The sequence below is a fragment of the Emydura macquarii genome, unplaced genomic scaffold (assembly GCF_026122565.2).
Source record: "Emydura macquarii macquarii isolate MOO-44397 ecotype Brisbane River unplaced genomic scaffold, CSIRO-AGI_Emac_v2 contig_3328, whole genome shotgun sequence".
In the NCBI taxonomy this organism is placed as follows: domain Eukaryota; kingdom Metazoa; phylum Chordata; order Testudines; family Chelidae; genus Emydura; species Emydura macquarii.
The window spans coordinates 4,230,803-4,250,953 of record NW_027133465.1 but is presented as its reverse complement, the minus strand read 5'-3'; the positions used below and the strand labels follow the sequence as shown (position 1 = coordinate 4,250,953).

General features: G+C 40.8%; 1 protein-coding gene across 5 annotated transcripts in view; it reads left to right on the top strand.

The window, feature by feature from the left end:
* Positions 1–4,582: 4,582 nt before the first annotated feature.
* EMSY (EMSY transcriptional repressor, BRCA2 interacting) overlaps positions 4,583–20,151 on the top strand; it is a 63,112-nt gene continuing 47,543 nt past the window's right edge. For all 5 annotated transcript variants that reach the window (XM_067533220.1, XM_067533218.1, XM_067533219.1 and 2 more), the window contains exons 1-6: positions 4,583–4,669; positions 6,565–6,673; positions 10,342–10,441; positions 10,991–11,065; positions 14,116–14,291; positions 15,509–15,661. In XM_067533220.1, the coding sequence (XP_067389321.1) occupies positions 6,604–6,673; positions 10,342–10,441; positions 10,991–11,065; positions 14,116–14,291; positions 15,509–15,661 (574 nt within the window). In that variant the 5' untranslated portion in view covers positions 4,583–4,669; positions 6,565–6,603. The remainder of the gene's footprint in view (positions 4,670–6,564; positions 6,674–10,341; positions 10,442–10,990; positions 11,066–14,115; positions 14,292–15,508; positions 15,662–20,151) is intronic.

The following is a 20,151-nucleotide window of genomic DNA, read 5'->3' as shown; positions in this document are numbered from 1 at the left end:
GAGTGAAATCTAGCCTGGTTTTGATTTTTTAAAAATTATTCTGTTTAAGTACAATAAATTATGCAGGTTTCCTGCTATTAAAATGCAAAGAGTATTTGTAAGAGGAAATTGGAAATCATAAGAAAGCTTTTAGTGGCTTTATTGCTAATCATTATTTCTCTCTTTACAAGTAAAAGGGAGAAATTCTCATCATTGTGCAAGGACAATAAGGGGAGCAAGATATCCTGCAAAGAGTGTACCTCCAGAACTGTATCCCTTTTGAGATGTGCTCAAATGTGTGGTGGCAAACAAAATCAGCAGACCCTGATATCTGTTGGCTGTCCATGATTCTGGGGGCACCATGAAAGCAAAGGGATATGGCAGATATAAATGTGGGAGTGTTAAACTCCCAGACCAGTTGCATAGATAGAAATGTAAAGCTAAAAGGGACCTCAAGAGGTTATAAAGTCTTGCCCTCTGCACTGAGGCAAGACCAGGTAAACCTTGAGCATCCCTGACAGGTGTTTGTCCAACCTGTTCTTAAAAACCTCCACTGATCAAGATTCTACACCCTCCCGTGGAAGACTATTCCAGAACTTAACTACCCTTATAGTTAGAAAGCTTTTCTTAATATCTAACCTAGATCTTCATGCTGTAGATTAAACCCATTACTTCTTGTTCTACCTTCCACAGACAGAGAGAATTGATCACCATCCTCTTTATAACAGCGGTTAGCATATTTGAAGACTTATCAGGTCCTCCCTTCAGTCTCCTTTTCTTAAGATTAAACATGCCCAGTTTTTTGTAGCCTTTCCTCGTAGGTCAAGTTTTCTAAATCTTTTATCATGTTGTTGTCATCTGGACTTTCTCCAGTTTGTCTACATCTTTCCTAAAGTGTGATATCCAGAATTGGACACAGTGCTCCAGTGGAGGTCTCACTAATGCTGAGTAGAGCGGGATAATTACTTCCTGTATCTTACACACAACACTCCTGTTAACATACCCCCACAATGATATTATCCCTTTTTGCAGCTGCATCACGTTCTTGGACATCATCTTACATCATCAGCGGAAACACAGCAGCTGCAGCTTCAGACAGTCCATATTTCAGTCTCTTTCTTTTTTTATAAAACAAATTTTGGAGAGAAATTGCCAAATACATTTTTTTTTACATTAATGCATAATAGAAAATCCCTGCTGTCATTAAATAAACCATAAAAGGATTGTCCTCCACCAGACATTTCAGAGGAGCTTTTGGCTTGATCTTGCCAACACTTAACAAATTGTCTGACATCACAAATGAGTGTTGGCAGCATCTGGCCCAAAGTTTGCTATAAGTTTGCCAGGGGAGGGTAATGTTGGCACACAGAAGGGCAATTTATACCTCCGTGCACTAGCTTTGATGAATCTAACTGAATTTGTGCAACATTTAGGGCCAAATTCTTCTTTCAGATAATAATGTGCACAGGTGGCTATACTTGCTTCACTTTGACTCTTGAGAAAAAGTCATTAACAAGAAACAGACAGGCAAAGTTTTCTGTGAGACCTACAAGATTTTGTTGTCCAAAATAATTGTTTTTTAGAATCCAAGAGGTTCATAAACCTGCAAAGAACAATATGCAATTGCAGGGGAGGAACTGGTAATCAATTCTGGCCTCCGTAGGTAAGATCTAAGTATGTCTGCTACCAAGAGGTGAAAATAGCAGCACTAACTGAACTGGAAATAGACATTGCAAATCTAAGCACATTCTCCACCTCAGTGAATTTCCAGCTGTTTCTTACGTTCTGGAAGCCAAATATGAAATGGGATTTTTGACTTTCTTGCTATAAAATTCAAACTCAAACAGGGCTTACAATCAATCCTTCTGGAGATTTTTTCTTTTCTAATAAGATTTGCTTCTTTTTTCTCTGTGTCTATAACATTTTTCTGTAGCTAATGTTTATCTTCTGGCCATTCCACTTGAGTATCTTTCCTTGCAGTATTGTGAAGCATATTAAGTGACCCTGCAGCTGCTCCTCCACTTGGCCAGCCTGTAGGAAGTTACAAAGTCAAGAAAAAGATATTTTAAAAATAAGCGTAGTAACCCTGGCCTTGGCATTTGCACCTGTTGCAGCTGTGGTACAGCAACCTAGAATGCTGTCTTTGAGAAAGACAGCCAAGAAGAGGGAGCTCAGAATCTCCCTAAAGGGAGCAGTTTGAAACTGGTTAGAGAAGAAGGTGAAAAGAAACTGTGCTGGGGTGAAAAGGGATTTGGCCAGAGGAAGTTGTGTTAGAGGAAGCTGGACCATGAAGGGCAACGGGCAAGGAGCCTGGCTGGGAGGGGCACAAAGCCTATTACCAGTGAGGTTGACATTGGGACGCTGACAGAGAGAATACAGTTTGGGCCCTTGGGGAACAGGTGTGGGCCTCCAGGTGAGGAGCTGTAGTTCACAGATGGATCCATTGGTCATTGCAGGGACAAAGCAAAGGAGCATCACAAGCCAGAGAGAGGTAGAAGCGGGATAGGAGGGATGAAGCTGGACTTTACAGCCAGGGACAGGAGGAGCTGATTCCCTTGGGATGACACAGCATGTTGTAGAAAAATCTTTTCATCGTGATGGTAATTTACCATCTTACACTTATAAAAAGCAAGTATTTGATTGGATATTATTTATATTATTGTTCCTGTCTAAATTCTGGGTTTTTCCTTTATAAACTTTAAAACCTGAGGTTATATCTATTAGAGTCAAAGAATATTAGGGTTGGAAGGGACCTCAGGAGGTCATCTAGTACAACCTCCTGTTCAAAGTAGGACCAACCCCAACTGAATCATCCCAGCCAGGGCTTTGTCAAGCTGCACCTTAAAAACCTCTAAGGATGGAGATTCCACCACCTCCCTAAGTAACCCATTCCAGTGCTTCACCAGCCTCCTCATGAAAATTTTTTCCTTAATATTCAACCCAGACCTCCCCCACTGCATTGCTCCTTGTTGTCATCTGCCACCATTGAAAGCAGCATAGCTCCATGCTCCCTAGAAACCCTCTTCAGGTAGTTGAAGGCCGCTATCAAATCTCCCCTCACTCTGCTCTTCTGCAGACTAAACCAGCCTCTCCTCATATGTGCTTCAGTTCCCTAATCATTTTCATTGCCCTCCACTGGACTCTCTCCAATTTGTCCACATCCTTCCTGTAACCGGGGTGGGGGGAGGGGAGAAGGAGAAGAAGGGAATGTACACGACAATTCTCCAAATGTGGCCTCACCAATGCTGAATAGAGGGGAATAAACACTTCCCTTGATCTGCTGGCAATGCTCCTACTAATGCGGCCCAATATGCTGTTAGCCTTCCTGGCAATAAGGGCACACTGTTGACTCATATCCAGCTGAGGCCTGCGTCACTGCATAAGTACTAGTGACAAGGGTCTGAAAACCACATTCCTGGCTTTTGGGAAGACATGGTCACTGTACTCTCTGAAAGGCACACAGGGACCCCTGAATCTGTTTTGTTTTTGGGAGTGGGGGGCAGGAAATTGTATTATTTTATTGTTTGCACAGGAGAGAGGTGTGCAGACTCTTTGCCCATTTCACTTACACAACTGAGGGTGATTCAACATTCACATCCCACACACACATTTTATAATAAATATTGTACATTTAGGAGAAGTACCCAAAACGTCCCATGAGCCTAAAAACCTATGAGCAGAAAAATAAAAGAACATCACATGACCGCAGCAGTATTGCAAGCCCAAATTAACAAAAACCACGACTCAGACCCACCCATAATCATGAGATTGGCTTAAAAATCTCGAGATTTAAACAATAAATTAAGAGTTCTTTTTATTGGCCTGCTGCTCGTGGAGTTTTTCCTTTGTAAGAATGAGGCTTTTGGGTTTTTTTTGTTAAATGAAAGCTGAGACTCTCATCATGACTCCAGGGCATCGCTGGGCCTTTAAGTAAAACAAAGATCACACAACTGTGAGTTGGCAACACTGCAATGCACTTATTCCCTGCAGACACTACGGTAGTTTTTCAATCTCATGGTATTTCCAAGTGGTCCCGTTAACAGCGCCAGGGTGCAGCCCCATATTCTTTGGCAAGACCTGGGTGCTCTTTGCACCTAGGTATTAAGTGAAGGAGGCTGATGGCAATGGCCCTGGGTGCACAAAACACGCACAGGCAGGGCCGACCCAGGCCAGCCTAGAGCAACTTGCTTTGCTACCTCACTCAGCCAGCCACCTCCCTGCCCTATCGCCTCCTGCCTGAGAACCAGCCAGCCAAAAAACGCGAACACAGGATGTCTGTCCCCTCTCGCTCTCCGTACGTCCAAGTCAGTGGCGGGGCGTGAGGCCCGTCCCCTTCCTGCGTTGTCAAACCCGAGGCGGCTCCAACGCCCAGGTGGGTGTACCTCGCGCCCTCCGCCACCGTCTGCGAAACGTTCCGTTCATTCGATTTCGTCACCGCCCCCACCCCCTTTACCTCGCGCAGCGGCCGGGGCTACGTCGTGACGTCAGAAGCGGGCCGTGGACAGGACGTGCGGGCGGCGGGACTACAATTCCCGCGCGGCCCCGCGCGGCGCGCGCATGCGCGCTGCAGTGTTGCTGCCATCTTGGCAGGACGGAGCTAGCCGCCGCCGCCGCCGCTAAACAAACCCGAAGCAGCTGTCCGGGCTCTGCCGCTGAGGAGCCTTTAGATGTTCCCGGAACGGCCGGGCAGGTGAGTCCCCTCCCCCCACGGGAGCCTGGGCGGGCGACTCCCTCCGCCCAGGGCTTGCTTGGTGCTGGGTCCACGTCAGTCAAAGGCGGAGGAGTGGGCAGCCCCCCGCCCCCCATCCCCGCCGGCCGGCCGGGCGGGCGACGCATCTCACCTGGCTGAGCCCTTTCACGGGCTGAGCGAGCCGAGAGGGTCCGGCTGAGGGAGGAGGAAGCTGCGTGTCTTCCCCCCTCCCCCCGCACAGAGCCCCCCCGGCTGAGGGAGGAGGGAGCAGCGCCCTTCCCCCCCCCCCCCCCCGAGTATCCCCATCCCCCACACATAGCCCCCCCTGGCTGCGGGACGAGAGACAGCGCCGCCTCGAGCATCCCCATCCCCCACCCCACTGAACTCCCCCCCGGCTGAGGGAGGAGGGAGCAGCCCCCCACACACACACACACACAGGGAGGAGGGAGCCGTGCACTCAGCCTGCACAGCTAGTGCCCCCCTGGCTGAGGGAAATGTGAGCCGAGCCCCTCCCCCTATAGCTAAGGGAAGAGGGAGCTGTATCCCCCCCCCGGAGTAGCCACCCCGCCCTCACTTAGCCTGCTCCTCCTGGGCTGAGGAAGGAGGGCATAGCGGTGTCAGCGGGGGGTGGAAGGAGCTGTTTCTGACCTTTCCCCCTGGTATATAGAGGTCGGAGGGGGCATTTCACTTCCTCCATCTTGAGGGTCGTACTGGGGGGTAACAGCCTTGCTGGTCATGTCTTGCTGTTTGTGTATGGGGTTTCAGGAAGCCCTGGTCAATTGTAGGATTGTGATAATAGGCCCAATGAATTTGGGAGTAGGAGATGGTGTATCCCGGTCCTGCTGTCACAGCTTTCTGTGGGTGCTCTGGGAGATCATCCTGTGCAGTGTTTACATTGTGCTGTGTGGGGTGTCCCATGCTTTGCTTTCGTTCATGTTGCTGAACAGAGAACCATAATCGCTACTCGGTAGAGCTTCAGTCTAAAGGCCCAAGGGCAGTACAAGTATTGCCATGGTCTTGCACAAGTCTATTAACTTGTCTGCCTCTGGCAAGTAATTTTTTTAATGGGTGGATAAAGTCATTCTAATTAGTATGGTTTTCATAGTTGTCAAGATGTGGTTGGGCAAGTTAGACATTGTGCCTGGACAAGCAATTCTTCATGATGATGTTAACAAGATAACCGACGCGTGCCAAATGCAGTCCCATTGCTCATATAGTCGTAACTGGAGCGCTTTCTATTATAGGTGCTCCGTGCATAAGGAGGAGGGGATTTGTATATCATTTTAGATCTTGTTCCAGATGTAAGAGTGAGCATAGCATGAAAGAAGATCTGAGAAAGATATAGGCAACTCTTGAGAGATAGGCTAGGATGACCCTCAGATGTGTCTACATTACAGAGACTCTACCAGTATAGCTATTCTGGCAGAGTTATGCTGAACTAGCCCCATGGCGTAGATGCAGCCTATACCATCAAAAGAGGTTTTTCTGGCAGTGTAGGAACATCATTTCCCTGAACTTTAGCTGTGTCAGTGGAAGCACTGTTTTGTCAAGATAGCTGTGTCTGCACTGGGGTTAATGTTGACATAGCTACATTGGTCAGTAGTGTGGTTTATTCATGCCCTTGACTGACATAGCTATGCCAATTTAACTTTCAAATGTAGACCACACCTGAGGAAATGGCTATAGGACGTCAATGGCTGGTGTGAGGTTGCAGAATTCCTTTATAATGAAATGGCAAGGCCATTGCAGGGATTCAGGCAAGGGAATACATGGATGGAAAGGAAGATGACCTTGGTGAAGTTCTGAGCAGGTTGAAGGAGGGGAGAGGTTGCACTAATTAAGTTGCTAGATGTAGAGCATGGACTGGTACTTACAGTATTTGTTTTCTTTTTCAGGGAGGTTGAGCTCTGTGGGAGCACAAAGACAGAGGAAGAATGCCTGTTGTGTGGCCAACCCTTCTGGATCTCAGCAGGGATGAATGCAAAAGGATTCTTCGCAAACTGGGTACAGTGGGATGCAATTTGTGGGTCTCTGCTTCCTCCTGGCTACTTGTTGCTGCAACTTTGTGTATCTATCTCTGTTTAAAGAATTGACAGCCTATTGTTTCCATTAAACACTTTCATATGTCTGCAATCAAAACAAACAGAAAGTGATCAGTAGGTGTCAGTGTTTTCAGAGCTCTTGCTTTGATAGAATTGTGGATGCTCTTTATGGATTCAATAAATAGAGCTGGTTACAAACCTAATTTCATAGAATTATTTTGGTCGGATGGTACCTCTGGTGGCTGCAGTAGTCTATCTCTCTGCCCCCACGTACCTACATTGCATATGATATTTTCATGCACATTAGTGGGTAATAGGACACACAGCATCTCAGTCAAAAGTGATTAGTTTTTCCGTTTGCACGGTCTCCACATGTCTGATTAATTTCCTACCTGCTTTTTTGGTTTTATGTATGAAAACAGATGAAGATAAACATATCTCTTGCAGTGATATCCATGTTTAGTTGTCACTGTGGTTTGAGTTCCAGCAGTAAAATTACTGAGGTACAGATTCTCAATGAAAGAAAAAGTCCCACAATACAATGTCATTTCCGGTCTTCAAATATAGGAGGACAGGAACTGGCTGGGAGATATGAAAACTATCTCCTCAATTGGCTTAACGGTCATAACAATAGGAGCCTATTGAACTGCTATAGCTATGCTTTGAACTCTGGATGCTCTGCCCAAATGAAAAGGGTTATCTGTAAGAAGGTTTCTAGGTGCTACATCTGTAATAACATACATATGCAGTAAGTAAGGCAACTATACTTACTAGTTTTTAATAGCGTTTTAATATTGGAAGAAGAAAAATCTTTAGTTTTCTTTTCAGACTTTCTTTAAAAAACATAGTCTAGTGGTTGAACACAGTAGAGGGAGTCAAGAGATTAGATATTTGAGACTTTGCCACTTACTTCCTATGTGACCATAAGCAAATCACTTAACCTCTCTGTGCTTTATTTTACCCATCTATAAAAAAAGGTGCAGTCCTGTGCTACTTACATTGCAGAGGCATGACGGTTAATGTTTGTAAAGTGCTTTGAGGTCCTCAGGTGATGCTATAACATTATTATTAGTTGAGAGAAAGGGGTGAAACTATTTTCTCTCATCTCGCCCTGCTGTGCTTGGTTATCTTGGTGGATTTCTGTTTTTAAGAGACAGGACATTGAGTATAGAATCTGAACCATTATTTTTATTACTTAAAAATGTATTACTTGTATTAAGGTAGCATCTAGAGGCCCTAACTGAGTTTGCAAGCTAGGCTTAGAGTTGTGAAGTGACTTGCCCTAGAGCAAGGTCACAAAGCAGGTCAGTGGCAGAGCAAGGCACATAGCCCATGTTTCCTGACTTCCAGTCAAGTGCCTTATCCATTAGACCACTCTGCAAGGCTCAGATACTCCATAGTAAATTAAATGTCGTAGCAGATTTTAGAAAGATGTCGATGCTTAAATCACATCTAAGACTAAGTGTGATATCAAGCAATGCCCTGACACCTTTGTAGTACATAGAACAGGGGTGGCCAACCCGCAGCTTTTTGCTCATACAAATGTGGCTCTTTGCAGCTCTTTGCTCTGCGTATTGTATGGGGCGCCAAAGTGAAATTGACAAGCTGCCTCCGAAATGGACAGAGGGATTTTTTGGGGGAAGGTAAGAGACACTGAAAAGTGAAATTGAGAAGCTGCCGCCAAAATTGATGGGTCAGCGCGAATTGGCTCTTTGCGGTATCTATAGCTATTTTTTGGCTCTTCGTCTCTGACTGGTTGGCCACCCCTGACATAGAAGAAGCATGAAACGTGGGATGAAGTGGCAGCCTTAAAGCTGAATTTGCTCGTTTTCATTTGTTTAAGTTAAACCTAATTTTATACCTTTTTTGGGCCATTTAACTGGGTTTCCCTTGACATGGAACAGAGACTGCACCAGTTACAATTTGTCTGTGCTACTTAGGGATGGGGTGAGGAAGGGCTTACATCTGTCCTGTGATTGTCACTGTCTGCCAAGATGCTAAAATACAAATTTCAAGGTCTTGGTATAGTGGCTTTTCATAAAAAGAAAAATCAAGCTTTACCCAGTAATCACACAATGGTGTCTTAGATAAGTAACTTTATAGTCTAAGCACAGAAAAATACCGTAGTATTTCTCAAAATGCTGTGTAGTATTTGAGCAAATGTTGACTTTAATGGCAGCCATTGGATTGATATATAAAATGCTTTGTCATCTAACCCTTAAATACTTCAGCAATTACTGTCTTCCCAGTGTTCTGGCTTGGGAGTTCTGTCTGACCAAAGTGGGTCTTCTCTGTTTTCCCCTAGATTCAGTCAGGACTGGGCTGGGTAGAGGACTTGTTTTGGACATTGTTTCCTGTTTGTGTAAATTGGGTCCACTGGACGGACTTACTGGCAGTTTTTGAGAACAATGCAACTCGTGCTTTTTTTGGCACCTAATTTCTGACTGCTTTTTGTGCTCTTGTCTGTCTTTTTTGTTATTGTTTCTGTCCCTTTTAATATTTATTTTTGGTGTTAAGTGGGAATTGATTTTGTTGTTCTGTATAGCTAGGAAAGAGGCACCTTACAGGTGTGTTTAAAAAAAAATTCAAAGGATTTAGATTGCTAATTTAAAACACGGCTTTCAATAACACTTTTTTTGTGAAATGTTCAATAACTAGAACAATAAGTCACTTACTGATAAATTGGGCTGACAATTTATATGGCAAGTTCCATACCAGTTCATATTAAAATAGCAGATTTAACAATTTATGGGGTAAAAGCAGGGTTTTATAATGTGAATGCCAACTGGCTCTCAGCTATAATATTCTGAATGTAATAATGGTACACCAATTATATGAAAGATGGGCCCCATGGTATTAGATTATATATTTTGACAGAGTGATATTTCCGTGTTCTGCTCTTCAGAGTTTTCTGTAAGCTAAAGAAAAATGTTCAACCTTTTTCCAGTGTTCAATCAGTTCATTGTCTTTGATGTACTGGTTACACATTAATAAGCTAAGTGTATCTTGTTACTTGAATGTGTTAGCACTTTTCTGCTTTAAACAGTTACATATATTATAGAAATTATGTAAAATACATTCACTACAAAATTCATATGACAGGCTAAAAAGCTGTCATCCTCTCATTAAAGAGCAGTGTTAGAGGGAAGGTCAGTTTTTCCTTGGATAGAAGTAACTTTTTCTTGTCTCAAGCTTTCCTATGGAGTTTTTTTTAAAAAGCTGATCGTTAAAGATCTTATAAATATTTCATTTACTCCTGGAGAATTCCATAGTGCTTTACAAATATAAGACTTGATCTTTCAATTCCCTCTGCATGTGGAACTCCCACTCTCTGTGCAGAAGGCTTGCGGGGTTGCAGGGCTTATAAACTGCTTTCTGGAGAATCTGATGTGAAATCACAACAAAATATGCTGTGTATAACTGCTGTACATGGCAGAATAATTAACTGAAATAGTTCTAAATCATCAGTCTCTCATAGAGAACACTGAATTTTTGAAGGAGTAATATACTCCTTTTTTTATAAGATGTGAATACATTAATAGAAAATCTTCTGTATTTAAAACCATGGTTTTATTTCTCCCTTTTTGCGGTTAATGTTTAAGAGCAAATCATATTTCTATCTTTCCTTAGAATTGGAGGCATATGCTGGAGTTATCAGTGCCTTGCGTGCACAGGGGGACCTTACCAAGGAAAAGAAAGACCTTCTTGGAGAACTTTCCAAAGTGCTTAGGTAAACCTCACATTACTTATGGTAAATGTGGTGAATGTGTAATTGGTTTACAGCCTGTTTTCTTTTAAAAGCATTACACACACTTCCTATGAGTGACATCTTCTGCTCTTAAATGAATTTATAATCAGAAAAGTGACTCCAGAAACCGTATAGTGGGGATTCCATATTTATTTTCTTTCAAAGATTCCTGGTCACATTTGCTCATCTTGCAAATGAAAAGGTTTTTTCCTCACTTCCATTCTTGTAAGATTGCAACCTAGAATTGGAAATCCAGCCATGCAGCCACTAATGTAATCTCTAGTAACTATTGTGAAATTCTTTCTATTCTCTACTAGATAATTATTTTCTTTACCTTCTGAATAATAAAAAACTTGATTTTCACTGTCATGGGGGAAAGAAGCAAGTGGCAATTTCTAAAATATAAATACTGACCTCTCCATCCACTAGAGTGGAGCTATTTATAACATTTTTCATTTTAGGTAACAGGATCAGATAAATATATTTGTCTCACCATGTCTAAAATATACTGGCTGCTTTCTTTTTTGACAGCATTTCAACTGAGCGCCATCGTGCTGAAGTTCGGAGAGCCGTAAATGATGAACGGCTAACAACTATTGCGCATAAGTAAGCTATTAGTCATATTGTACATGACTTCCCGAAGGTAGCAGATAGTCTTCCCATTGGGTAGTCCTTTATCATTTAAACCAAATACTTGAGATTTTAAACCACTAGCAACCTTGAAGGAATAACACAATTGACAATTGAAGCAGTACATGTAACTACATCCTTAACTGATGACAGATCTGTACAGGAAAATTTGTGGAGGCTGCTGAAATCTGGGATTAAGCTGATGTTATCATATTAATTTGGGCAGTGCTTATGAGTCAGCTGAAAGGGGGCCACATTGTGTTGCGCATAAATATAGCATGAGAGAGAAGAGCTTATAATCAAAATAGATAAGACAGACAGAAGGTAGGGAAACAGATATAATGTATATGGAGAGTGAACAATGTGATGGCTGCAAACTTCATGTTTGTGCCAGGATTTTAATTTTGTTTAAATCCTTTTGGTGGGGTTATGTTAGCAGCGGAATAGCTAGATGGAAGGACAACGGACCTTGAGGAGGGAGGGGGTCAGAGAGGGTGGAGCAAACAGCCAGGCAGCACTGGGGAAAATGTATGGAGTGAAAAGTGCAGAAAGCAGCCTGATGTCATTACTGTCCATTGCTTCCTACTTGAGCTGCTCTGTGCCGCTGCTGTGGCAGCTTCAGTCTCTGACTGGCTCCTCTCTGCGTTTTCTTTCCCAAAGCCCACAATTGCTATGGGGAACAGATGGCCCATGAGTCATAGAGCCCTGGATGGGGGATGGTCTCAGTTCTGGGTTCAAGAGGTTCTGCAGGCAAAAGCAGCTTTGTCTGGGCCATATTTACCCCTCAGTGCAGCAGTACATGGGTTGAACTGCTTTCTGCAGCTCTCTAGTTGTCTCCCTATGGTTTCTTTCTCAAAGACCACCTGATTGTGGGAGAAAACTGGTGCTCACTTATTTAAAGTGAGATGCTTAGTACTCTTAGAATCTAAAAGTAGTTTTTCAGAATGAAATAATCAAATGGCTTGAGATTTTTTTTTATTTTAAGGGAGAAAGAAATACCTTTAAATTATTTAATGTTCAGCTAGAGCAGAGGTTCCCAACCTGTGGCCCGGGGGGCCAAAAGTGGCCCACGGCTCCCCTCCTGCTGCTGCAGAAGGGAGCCACTGCCTAAGGACCATGGGGGAGTGTGTTTCTGTGGGCCTAAAAGACTGGTGCAGACTCCTTTATGCCACCAAGGGGATGGGAGATCAACACTCCCCTCCCCTTGGCTGTGGCAGGGAGCACGGCAAAAACGCTCCACCTAGGTCCATAGGTGCTGGGGTCCCTGCTGGAGCCAGAGGGAGGGGAGATCAGTGCTTCCCTCCCCTGGCTCTAGCAGAGAGCAAAGCGCTCTGCCTGTGTCCCTAGGCGCCGGGGTCCCTGCTGGAGCCAGAGGGAGGGGAGCCCTGATCTTCCGTCCCCCTGGCTGTGGAAGGGAGCCACTGCCTAGGGAACCAGGTGGAGCGCACAGGGCTACAGGAGGCATGTGGCTTCCCTGCTGCAGCCAGGGAGACGGGAGACCAGCAAGAAGGCAGCCTCCTCGCTGAACTCCTTCCATCTTGTTGCATTTGGGGGGAGGGGAAGAAGAGGCCTGCTGGCAGAGACTGGTGGCCCTTCAGGGTTGTAAAAATGATATATATGGCCCTCGAGTCAAAAAGGTTGGGAACCACTGTGTTAGAGTATAAGAATTTCTCTTTATTTTTGTAAGTTAGCATCATAAAACAGCAATAGATTTTAATTGTGATTCTTACAATTCTTAAGTTGTAGGGGGAAAAAGGCAATACAACAATCATGTATAAGTAGCCTATCATATCAATTAGCAGTATTTTGAACTGAAACTCACCAAAGTGGCATATACTTAAGTTAACTATCATTCTAATGTTCCAGGTTTAAAGGTTTGGAAATAGTCGGTCCTGTTAAACAACTACATAGCATAACTTTTTAGATTTTTTTCTTTTAAAAAAAAAGAATATTGAATAAGGAATAATTTATGTATTAAAACAATCAGGATTGATTTCTTAAACTGAATTTCCTGTTAACACACACGCAGTTTTTGCCTCGAGGGACTTAAATCTAGAACACATGGTAGGAAACACAAAGGAGGTGCTAGTTTATAGAATGCCACATCTTTCTTAGTCTCTTTCCTGTCTTTCATTCTACCTAAGAAATAATGCAGCAAAGAGCTCATTTGACTGTTGTGGATTAATTCCTAGCATCATTAGGAAAATGCAATATTACCATTAGATATATTGGAGGTAGCACTCTGAATATAAACTCGTGTTTTCAGTTATTTTTAATAAAAGTAAAAGTTTACCTCAACTGATGCTAATCTGCAAGTACTGTAGGAAAATTCGTGGAAGATGCTGAAACAAATCTGGGTTTAACTGGGAAATAGATGGACTAATTAGTGCTAATCTTTTTACTAGTTACTTAGTACTGTTAGCCAGAGTTAAAAATAGTTCTTCAGTATATGGTAATGAATCAAATGGCTCGATATCTTTAAATGAAAGTAAAACTCTCATTGAAAACTATAGTCTGCAATTCTGGCTTCACTGATTCAGTGAAACAGTAATATAAACAGAAGCATTTCTACATAGCAGAAAAATGGGATAACATGCTTCTTTAGGCTGTTTTGTCTTCAAATAGTGAGTTTAATTAGATGTTAAAACCAGGTGGTTGGCCCTGGTTAAGGGAAATACACGGGTTGGGTCATCTGACATGTTGCCATCTTGATAGGGCTATTGTGAAGGGGACTTCGAATATTTTTAATTAAGTAGAACGAGATCTGTCTTAGAAACAATTATTTCTATAGCACGCTTACATTTGACGGCTGTTTAATGAACATTATTGTGTTTCTGGTATTTTTAGTTAATTTGAGGAGTATAATATGCATTAATTTGCAAGACTTGCTTTTTTAAATGTGATTTACTCTACATATTCTAGTCTGTCACTAGTAAAAGAAACCCTGTTTAATATCTAATAGCTTTTCTCCATTGGAATTTTTTTGAACAACAGAATACTTTCACATAATATGTATTTCTCTTTAGTATGTCTGGACCGAACAGTTCCTCAGAATGGTCTATAGAAGGTCGTCGACTGGTGCCGCTGATGCCTCGGCTGGTTCCACAAACAGCCTTTACTGTAACAGCTAATGCTGTTGCCAATGCAGCTATTCAGCACAACGCAGCTCTTCCAGTTCCTGCAGAAACTGGGAACAAAGAAGGTGAGGGAATCCTAGTATCTTACTGCAAGTGGTGAGGATGTGAGAAGAATAATTTCACCTTTTAAAGGGACACCGTCAGCTAGCTTAGTTCTAAAGTGTGTGGGTTATATTTAATAAAACAAAACTGTTCCACTGTTCCTTCATTTTCCTACAATATTAATCGAAATATTTTCATGAAATTTGATGGGATTTGAAGTCCCTTCTGGAGTTTTTGCAACCTAAATGTTGTATTGTGCTAGTGCATTAGGAACTGGAATATGAAATTGACCAAAAGCACAAGGGAATTTGACTGGTTCGCTGTTGATGCGAAGGAAAAGGCAAAAATGTGAACCAGCATAAGTTTCAAATGTTTGAAGACGTGAAGTGTGGCAGTTGTTATTAATGGTGCAAAGTTAGATTACTAAAAATGAAAGAATTAAGAAAAGTTGTTGTTACAGGTCCCTTTAAAGTACAGTGATATTCATAAAGGTGACTGCAAAAATTACGTGGATATCTGTTCTAATTTTGTCACTCCAGATCAAATGTACTAAATTAATAAGTCAAAAGATGCCTCCCCATCCTCCACTCACCTCCTACAAATTCCATCTAAACTGTAGAGTTTTACTTTACTCTGTTTTAGGAGTTTAGTTACAGTATATTTGCACAGAAAACCTAACACTTCTCAAATTCGTTTTTTTCTGACAGAATTGGGAAATGTTATACCACGTGCTTTCTCTTACTACTATTTGTAAACATCAATGTTGTAGCAATTAAACAAGGAAAACCATTTTAAAAGACATTAATCTGTCTTAATTTAAATAGGGTTTTCAGATTGATTCTGGGACTAACATGCCACTGAACACAATGCAATAACAGTTTTATATTTATATCATTGATCTACGCTAGAGTCTTATGGTCCTGTACATTAAAACAAAGTTAATTAAAATACTAAACATGTACAAGATAAACTATAAAATAAATCACACGATCAGCAGAGAACAAAATAAAATTAATGCTATCTCAAAGGTCTTCTGAAATAAAAATGTTTTAAAATCTGCTTTGAAAGAAGCTAATTCCATGGTTGTGCTTGGGTCAAAGTGGAGAGCACTCCACAGTAGCAAAGATGTGGATAGTGGCCCAATAAGCCTTAGGCTTTCATTTAACTTTAAAACTGTCAAAATAGTGCTAGGATAATGGAATTCTTTAGTTAAGTGGAAGGTGTTTTCTCTCCTTTTTAGTGGTGGTTTGCTATTCCTACACAAGTACCACTTCAACCCCAACATCTACCCCTGTTCCAAGTGGCAGTGTAGCAACAGTGAAGTCCCCCAGACCTGCCAGTCCAGCCTCCAATGTAGTCGTCCTGCCAAGTGGAAGTACTGTTTACGTCAAAAGTAAGTGATACTAATAACTGTGATTAACAAAACAGAAAGGAAGGGGATGGTCTTGTGGTTAAAACACAAGACGCTGAGTCAGGTAATCTGGGTTCCAGACCCATCTCTGCCTCAAATTTACTGTGTGACTTTGGGCAAGTCACTTGAACATCTTTGTGCCTTAGTGTTTTTATTGGTAAAATGGGATTAATATTCCCCTTCCTCATGAGGGTATGTTGAGGCTAAATTTGTTGAAAAATACTCTGCGATATTTGGTGTTCTGGATAACAGAAGTGCAAAGTATGAAAAATAAAACCTAGGAATTGCCACGCAGTTGTGGATCATTTTTCCATCTAGTTTGGAATTTTGCCTCTGGTGTGGTCAGATCTGATGCTTCAGAGGAAGGTTTCCCTTCCACCTCTTCCCCAAGGTATGCACCTGGCCCACAGTGCAGTTATTTATCATTTGAGGGAGTGGGAAGGAGAACAAACCCATTTTCGCTTTTCAGATGAGCAAGAGAATTTATCTGAATATCATTTTCCTACAAGCATTCAAATGCCCTAAAATAGGGAGTCATATGGCGTGTCAAAATAAAGGGTCAAAACCTTACCTGATATAAATTGGCCTTATATTAGCTAAGGATTTGGTCCTTTATGGATATTACCAAAATAATATAAATTTAAAAGAATATAGTAGTTTTCCTGCTGTATTCTGAGCAATAGCTGAATTTTTAAACAAGCTACACAACTAACCTCACTCAGAGAGTCTCTTATAATTTGCTTGCACAGTGCTGTGACTTGCTTACTGCTGCAGTTTAGCAGTGTGTTGGGAAGTGCAGGCTTAGCTACCAACTAGATCATTTTACTATTCCTATTATAGGGGTGGATAAAAATTGATGACTTTAAAAAATCAGATTTTTAATTTCTTAGATTTTTCTTTACATTTTTCTTTAAAAATAAACCTGTCTAAAAATTAAATTTGAAATTGATAGCCTTTGCTAAGGCCTAAATGTGCTATAATCTACAGAAATAATTAAAATAAAAATAAGCTGCATCAATGAGCCTCCTCAAATTTTAATGTTAAAGTGCTTCTTTTTAATTACATACAGAATCAGAGAAAATAACTATTGATAAAGCTTGAGTTGACTCAAAGTTACAATGTCATGTACTGAATTAAGTAATTATTTTCTATTTTTATAATGGAGTGAATGCTTTGTTATACATTTTCCAGAAAAAGCTTTTGCCTTAACTAAACTGAAACCAAAAGTAATTAGCGGGTGCAGAGAGAATGTTTTCTTCATTTTGACTAGTTCAGTCAAAGTTGAGAAACTGATTGGGAGTTGAAAAAATAGGAAAGCTTGTTTATGAATAAAAGCCACATGGGAGATGATGAGGTTTACAAATTCTAAATACTTGAGGGAAATGAGGTCAGTTTTTCAAAGGTATTTAGGCACCTGAAGATGCAGGTAAGTGTTTGCTGGGATATTCAAAAACATCTAAACAGTGTCGTGGAAAAGAATCACACTGCTACATTTTAGAGTTGGATCGGGTGCAGCTTTAATTGACACACACAATCACATAACCATAGCTATGGGGAATACTATAGCCAGAGGGAAAACCCAGGTGGCTATAGGGAAGTCAAGCAGCATGTCTGGATGCTGAGCAAATGTACTTCACCTGGCTACCAGATACAAAAGACTTATATAGGGGTTGCTTAGGTTCATTTACACATAGATCGTATAGTGGAATTTGATTAACAGTTTATACTTAACAGGAAAGACAGTCACAGTGCACAGTGGGGCACACCAGGTGCCCTCACAGGAACGCCCAATGAGTCACTTGATTATACAATCAGGTTTTCAGGGACCCTGGTTAACTCCCGAAGATGGGTGGTGACACAATACTTGTTCAAATGCTAATTTGTATGGAGTGAGTTTCTATGGGGCCGGTAAGACAAAGGGGGCAGGTACTGGTACTTATCAAAACAGGTGAAGTCTGTTCAGACTTCAATTAAGGCTCATAACAGAGACTTGCCTCTCGGGTGTGGTTCAGAGACCTCTTGTGTGACTTTAACATCTTTATCCTAATTTCAGTTGAGGCATTCTGTTAATGGTTTAGCCTGGGCCTTTTATTTCAGTTTCAGGCTACAACTTCAGGCCAGGCCTTCCATGACCAGTTTCAGGCCAAGCATTCTATTAATAAATGTAATGCTTATTTCTTTGATTCCACAACAGCTTAGGCAACTAACTTCTATTGAAATCACCCCAGAAAGGCATCTACACATCTTTGCAAAATTTGGCCCATGGTGACCAGAAACAATTTGTCCATTCACTAACTACAGATAATACTTTCTTTGCTTAATAAATCAATTTTAAATGGAAAACATGTTTTGGTAAACTGTTTTCTTATGTATCCAGCATATTTAAGGTAATTTTAACTAAAAACAAATTTTAAAAATCCTGTTTTTGTAGGTTTTAATTGATTCCAAATTCCATTCAAGTGCAGTTTGACATAAAACCCAGGTAAAAAAATTACCCTCTAGTAAATAAGAAATGCATCAATTCACCATTTTCTGACGTTTAAAATGAAAGAATTTCAAGAAATGTCTGTTAAGCTATATGGTTGCTTAAATAAATATATAGATACAGGGTATCCTCCTGATTAGCAAAGAGAAGTACCAAATTTAGTCTAGAGGTTTTATTTGGTGGCAAATCAACATATTTTAATGGTTACATCAACCAGTGAGAATAAACCTTTCTTTAGGAAAATAATTAAGTACAAATGTAAATGGAGATTAAAATTGATCGTTTAAATCAAGATTTCCTGCTTGCAATTGTAAATCATTTGGATTTAAATCAATCTGCCCTACCTACTTTATGAAGTTACATTGTTTCAAATATAAGATCTAGAAAAATTGAAGATCTTAGTTTTTTTGTTGTTGGTTTGGTTTTTTTTAAGATTTAGAGTTCAATTGTTTTATCTAGTAATGAGTGTAAGACTGGTCTGGTTTCAAAAAAGTGATACAGGGATGAAAAAATTTCATCAATCCCTTAAATCATCCAATCCCTCAATTCTTTTGCATTTAAATTTTATACGCTTACTCTTTACTTGATTATATAATTATTTATTAAATTATTACATCTTCCAAGAGTAATTGTTGTGACACACAGCATTCAAGTAATACTAATTTACATAAAGGAAATGTTATCTTTGAGTCAAAACCAAAAGGCTGGAACTCAGAGCTGAGTTAGAATCCTGGCATTGGCACTATCTTATTGTGTGACGTTGGGCAAGTCACTGTCTGATTGGGTTTTATATGCCTCCCCTTTCTTGCTTTAAAATGTGGGTTATACTCAGCTTTGAGGGTTGATACCCAACTAAAATGCTCATTGATTTTTATATGAAAAGCTCTGTAGAAGTGCAAATAATAATAAAATCAAAGACTGCAAGAATATAGTTTTTACAGAGCCCATAAACAAACAAACAAAAATTTCAAGTAAGTACCGTTATTGTCAACGTATTAGTTACTTCATAGTAAATTTCCCTGGTAGAAATAGAAAATATACAAAGAAACTGTGACCAATCCTCTACATTTTATGGTTCCCACCAAAGTAATAGTATGTACGTTAGCTCCCAAACTATGTACAAACTTCAGTTTTGGTGGATGTTTCCTCAAATGACCAGTATTAATTATCTCTGTACTTTTTAATTATAGGTTAGCAATCTCATGGATATGAGTTTATTTAGTATACTCACAAAATACACTGTAATGCCTTATTCACTGTACATTTCAAAGCCCTTTACAGAGCCATGTAATCTGTGTCTCCATTTTATAGATGGGAAAACAGACACAGAGATTGACTTGCTCAAGGACACAGTGAATTGTTGGTAGAATTAGAATTAAAATTCAGATCTTCTGACTCCTAGGCCCATACCCAAGCCACTAGAACACAGTGCCAATGAATCCATAATAAATATACCACTAATAAATTGCACAAATTCAGGTATATTAAAAATAAAAGTTTGTTAATAATAAAAGTTCCTCCAAAATTTCAAAAAGAGAAAATATTTTAGTTCACTAGCAGCCTTTGCTTCCACTCCAAGCTCATTTTCAACAGCAGTTTTCTCTGTCTTTGCCTGTATATGACTGCCTTCTGCGTGGCCCTGAAACTTACCTGTAGATGGTCTGGATACATAGTTGGAGCTAGTCCAATCTTTTAGCTACTCATAGAATTGTTCCTCTTTAAAAATAATGCTGCATAGTCCATGTAAATTCCTATTTCTTCAGCTTTGGAACACCCAAATATTGTGTCCCTTATTAGAGATTTACAGATAATCAAGTTTATTCTGGCTTGCCTGAAAGCTTGCAGTTTACCACATGAGATTGTTGCCGAAAGCAGATTTAATTCTTTTGCAAGATGAGGGCCTGAGAAATGAGCATCTCATACAAAGCTGATCTGCATGCACTTAGCATGTTTTTCAACTCATCACCTTTGTTGACTGATTTGGTTG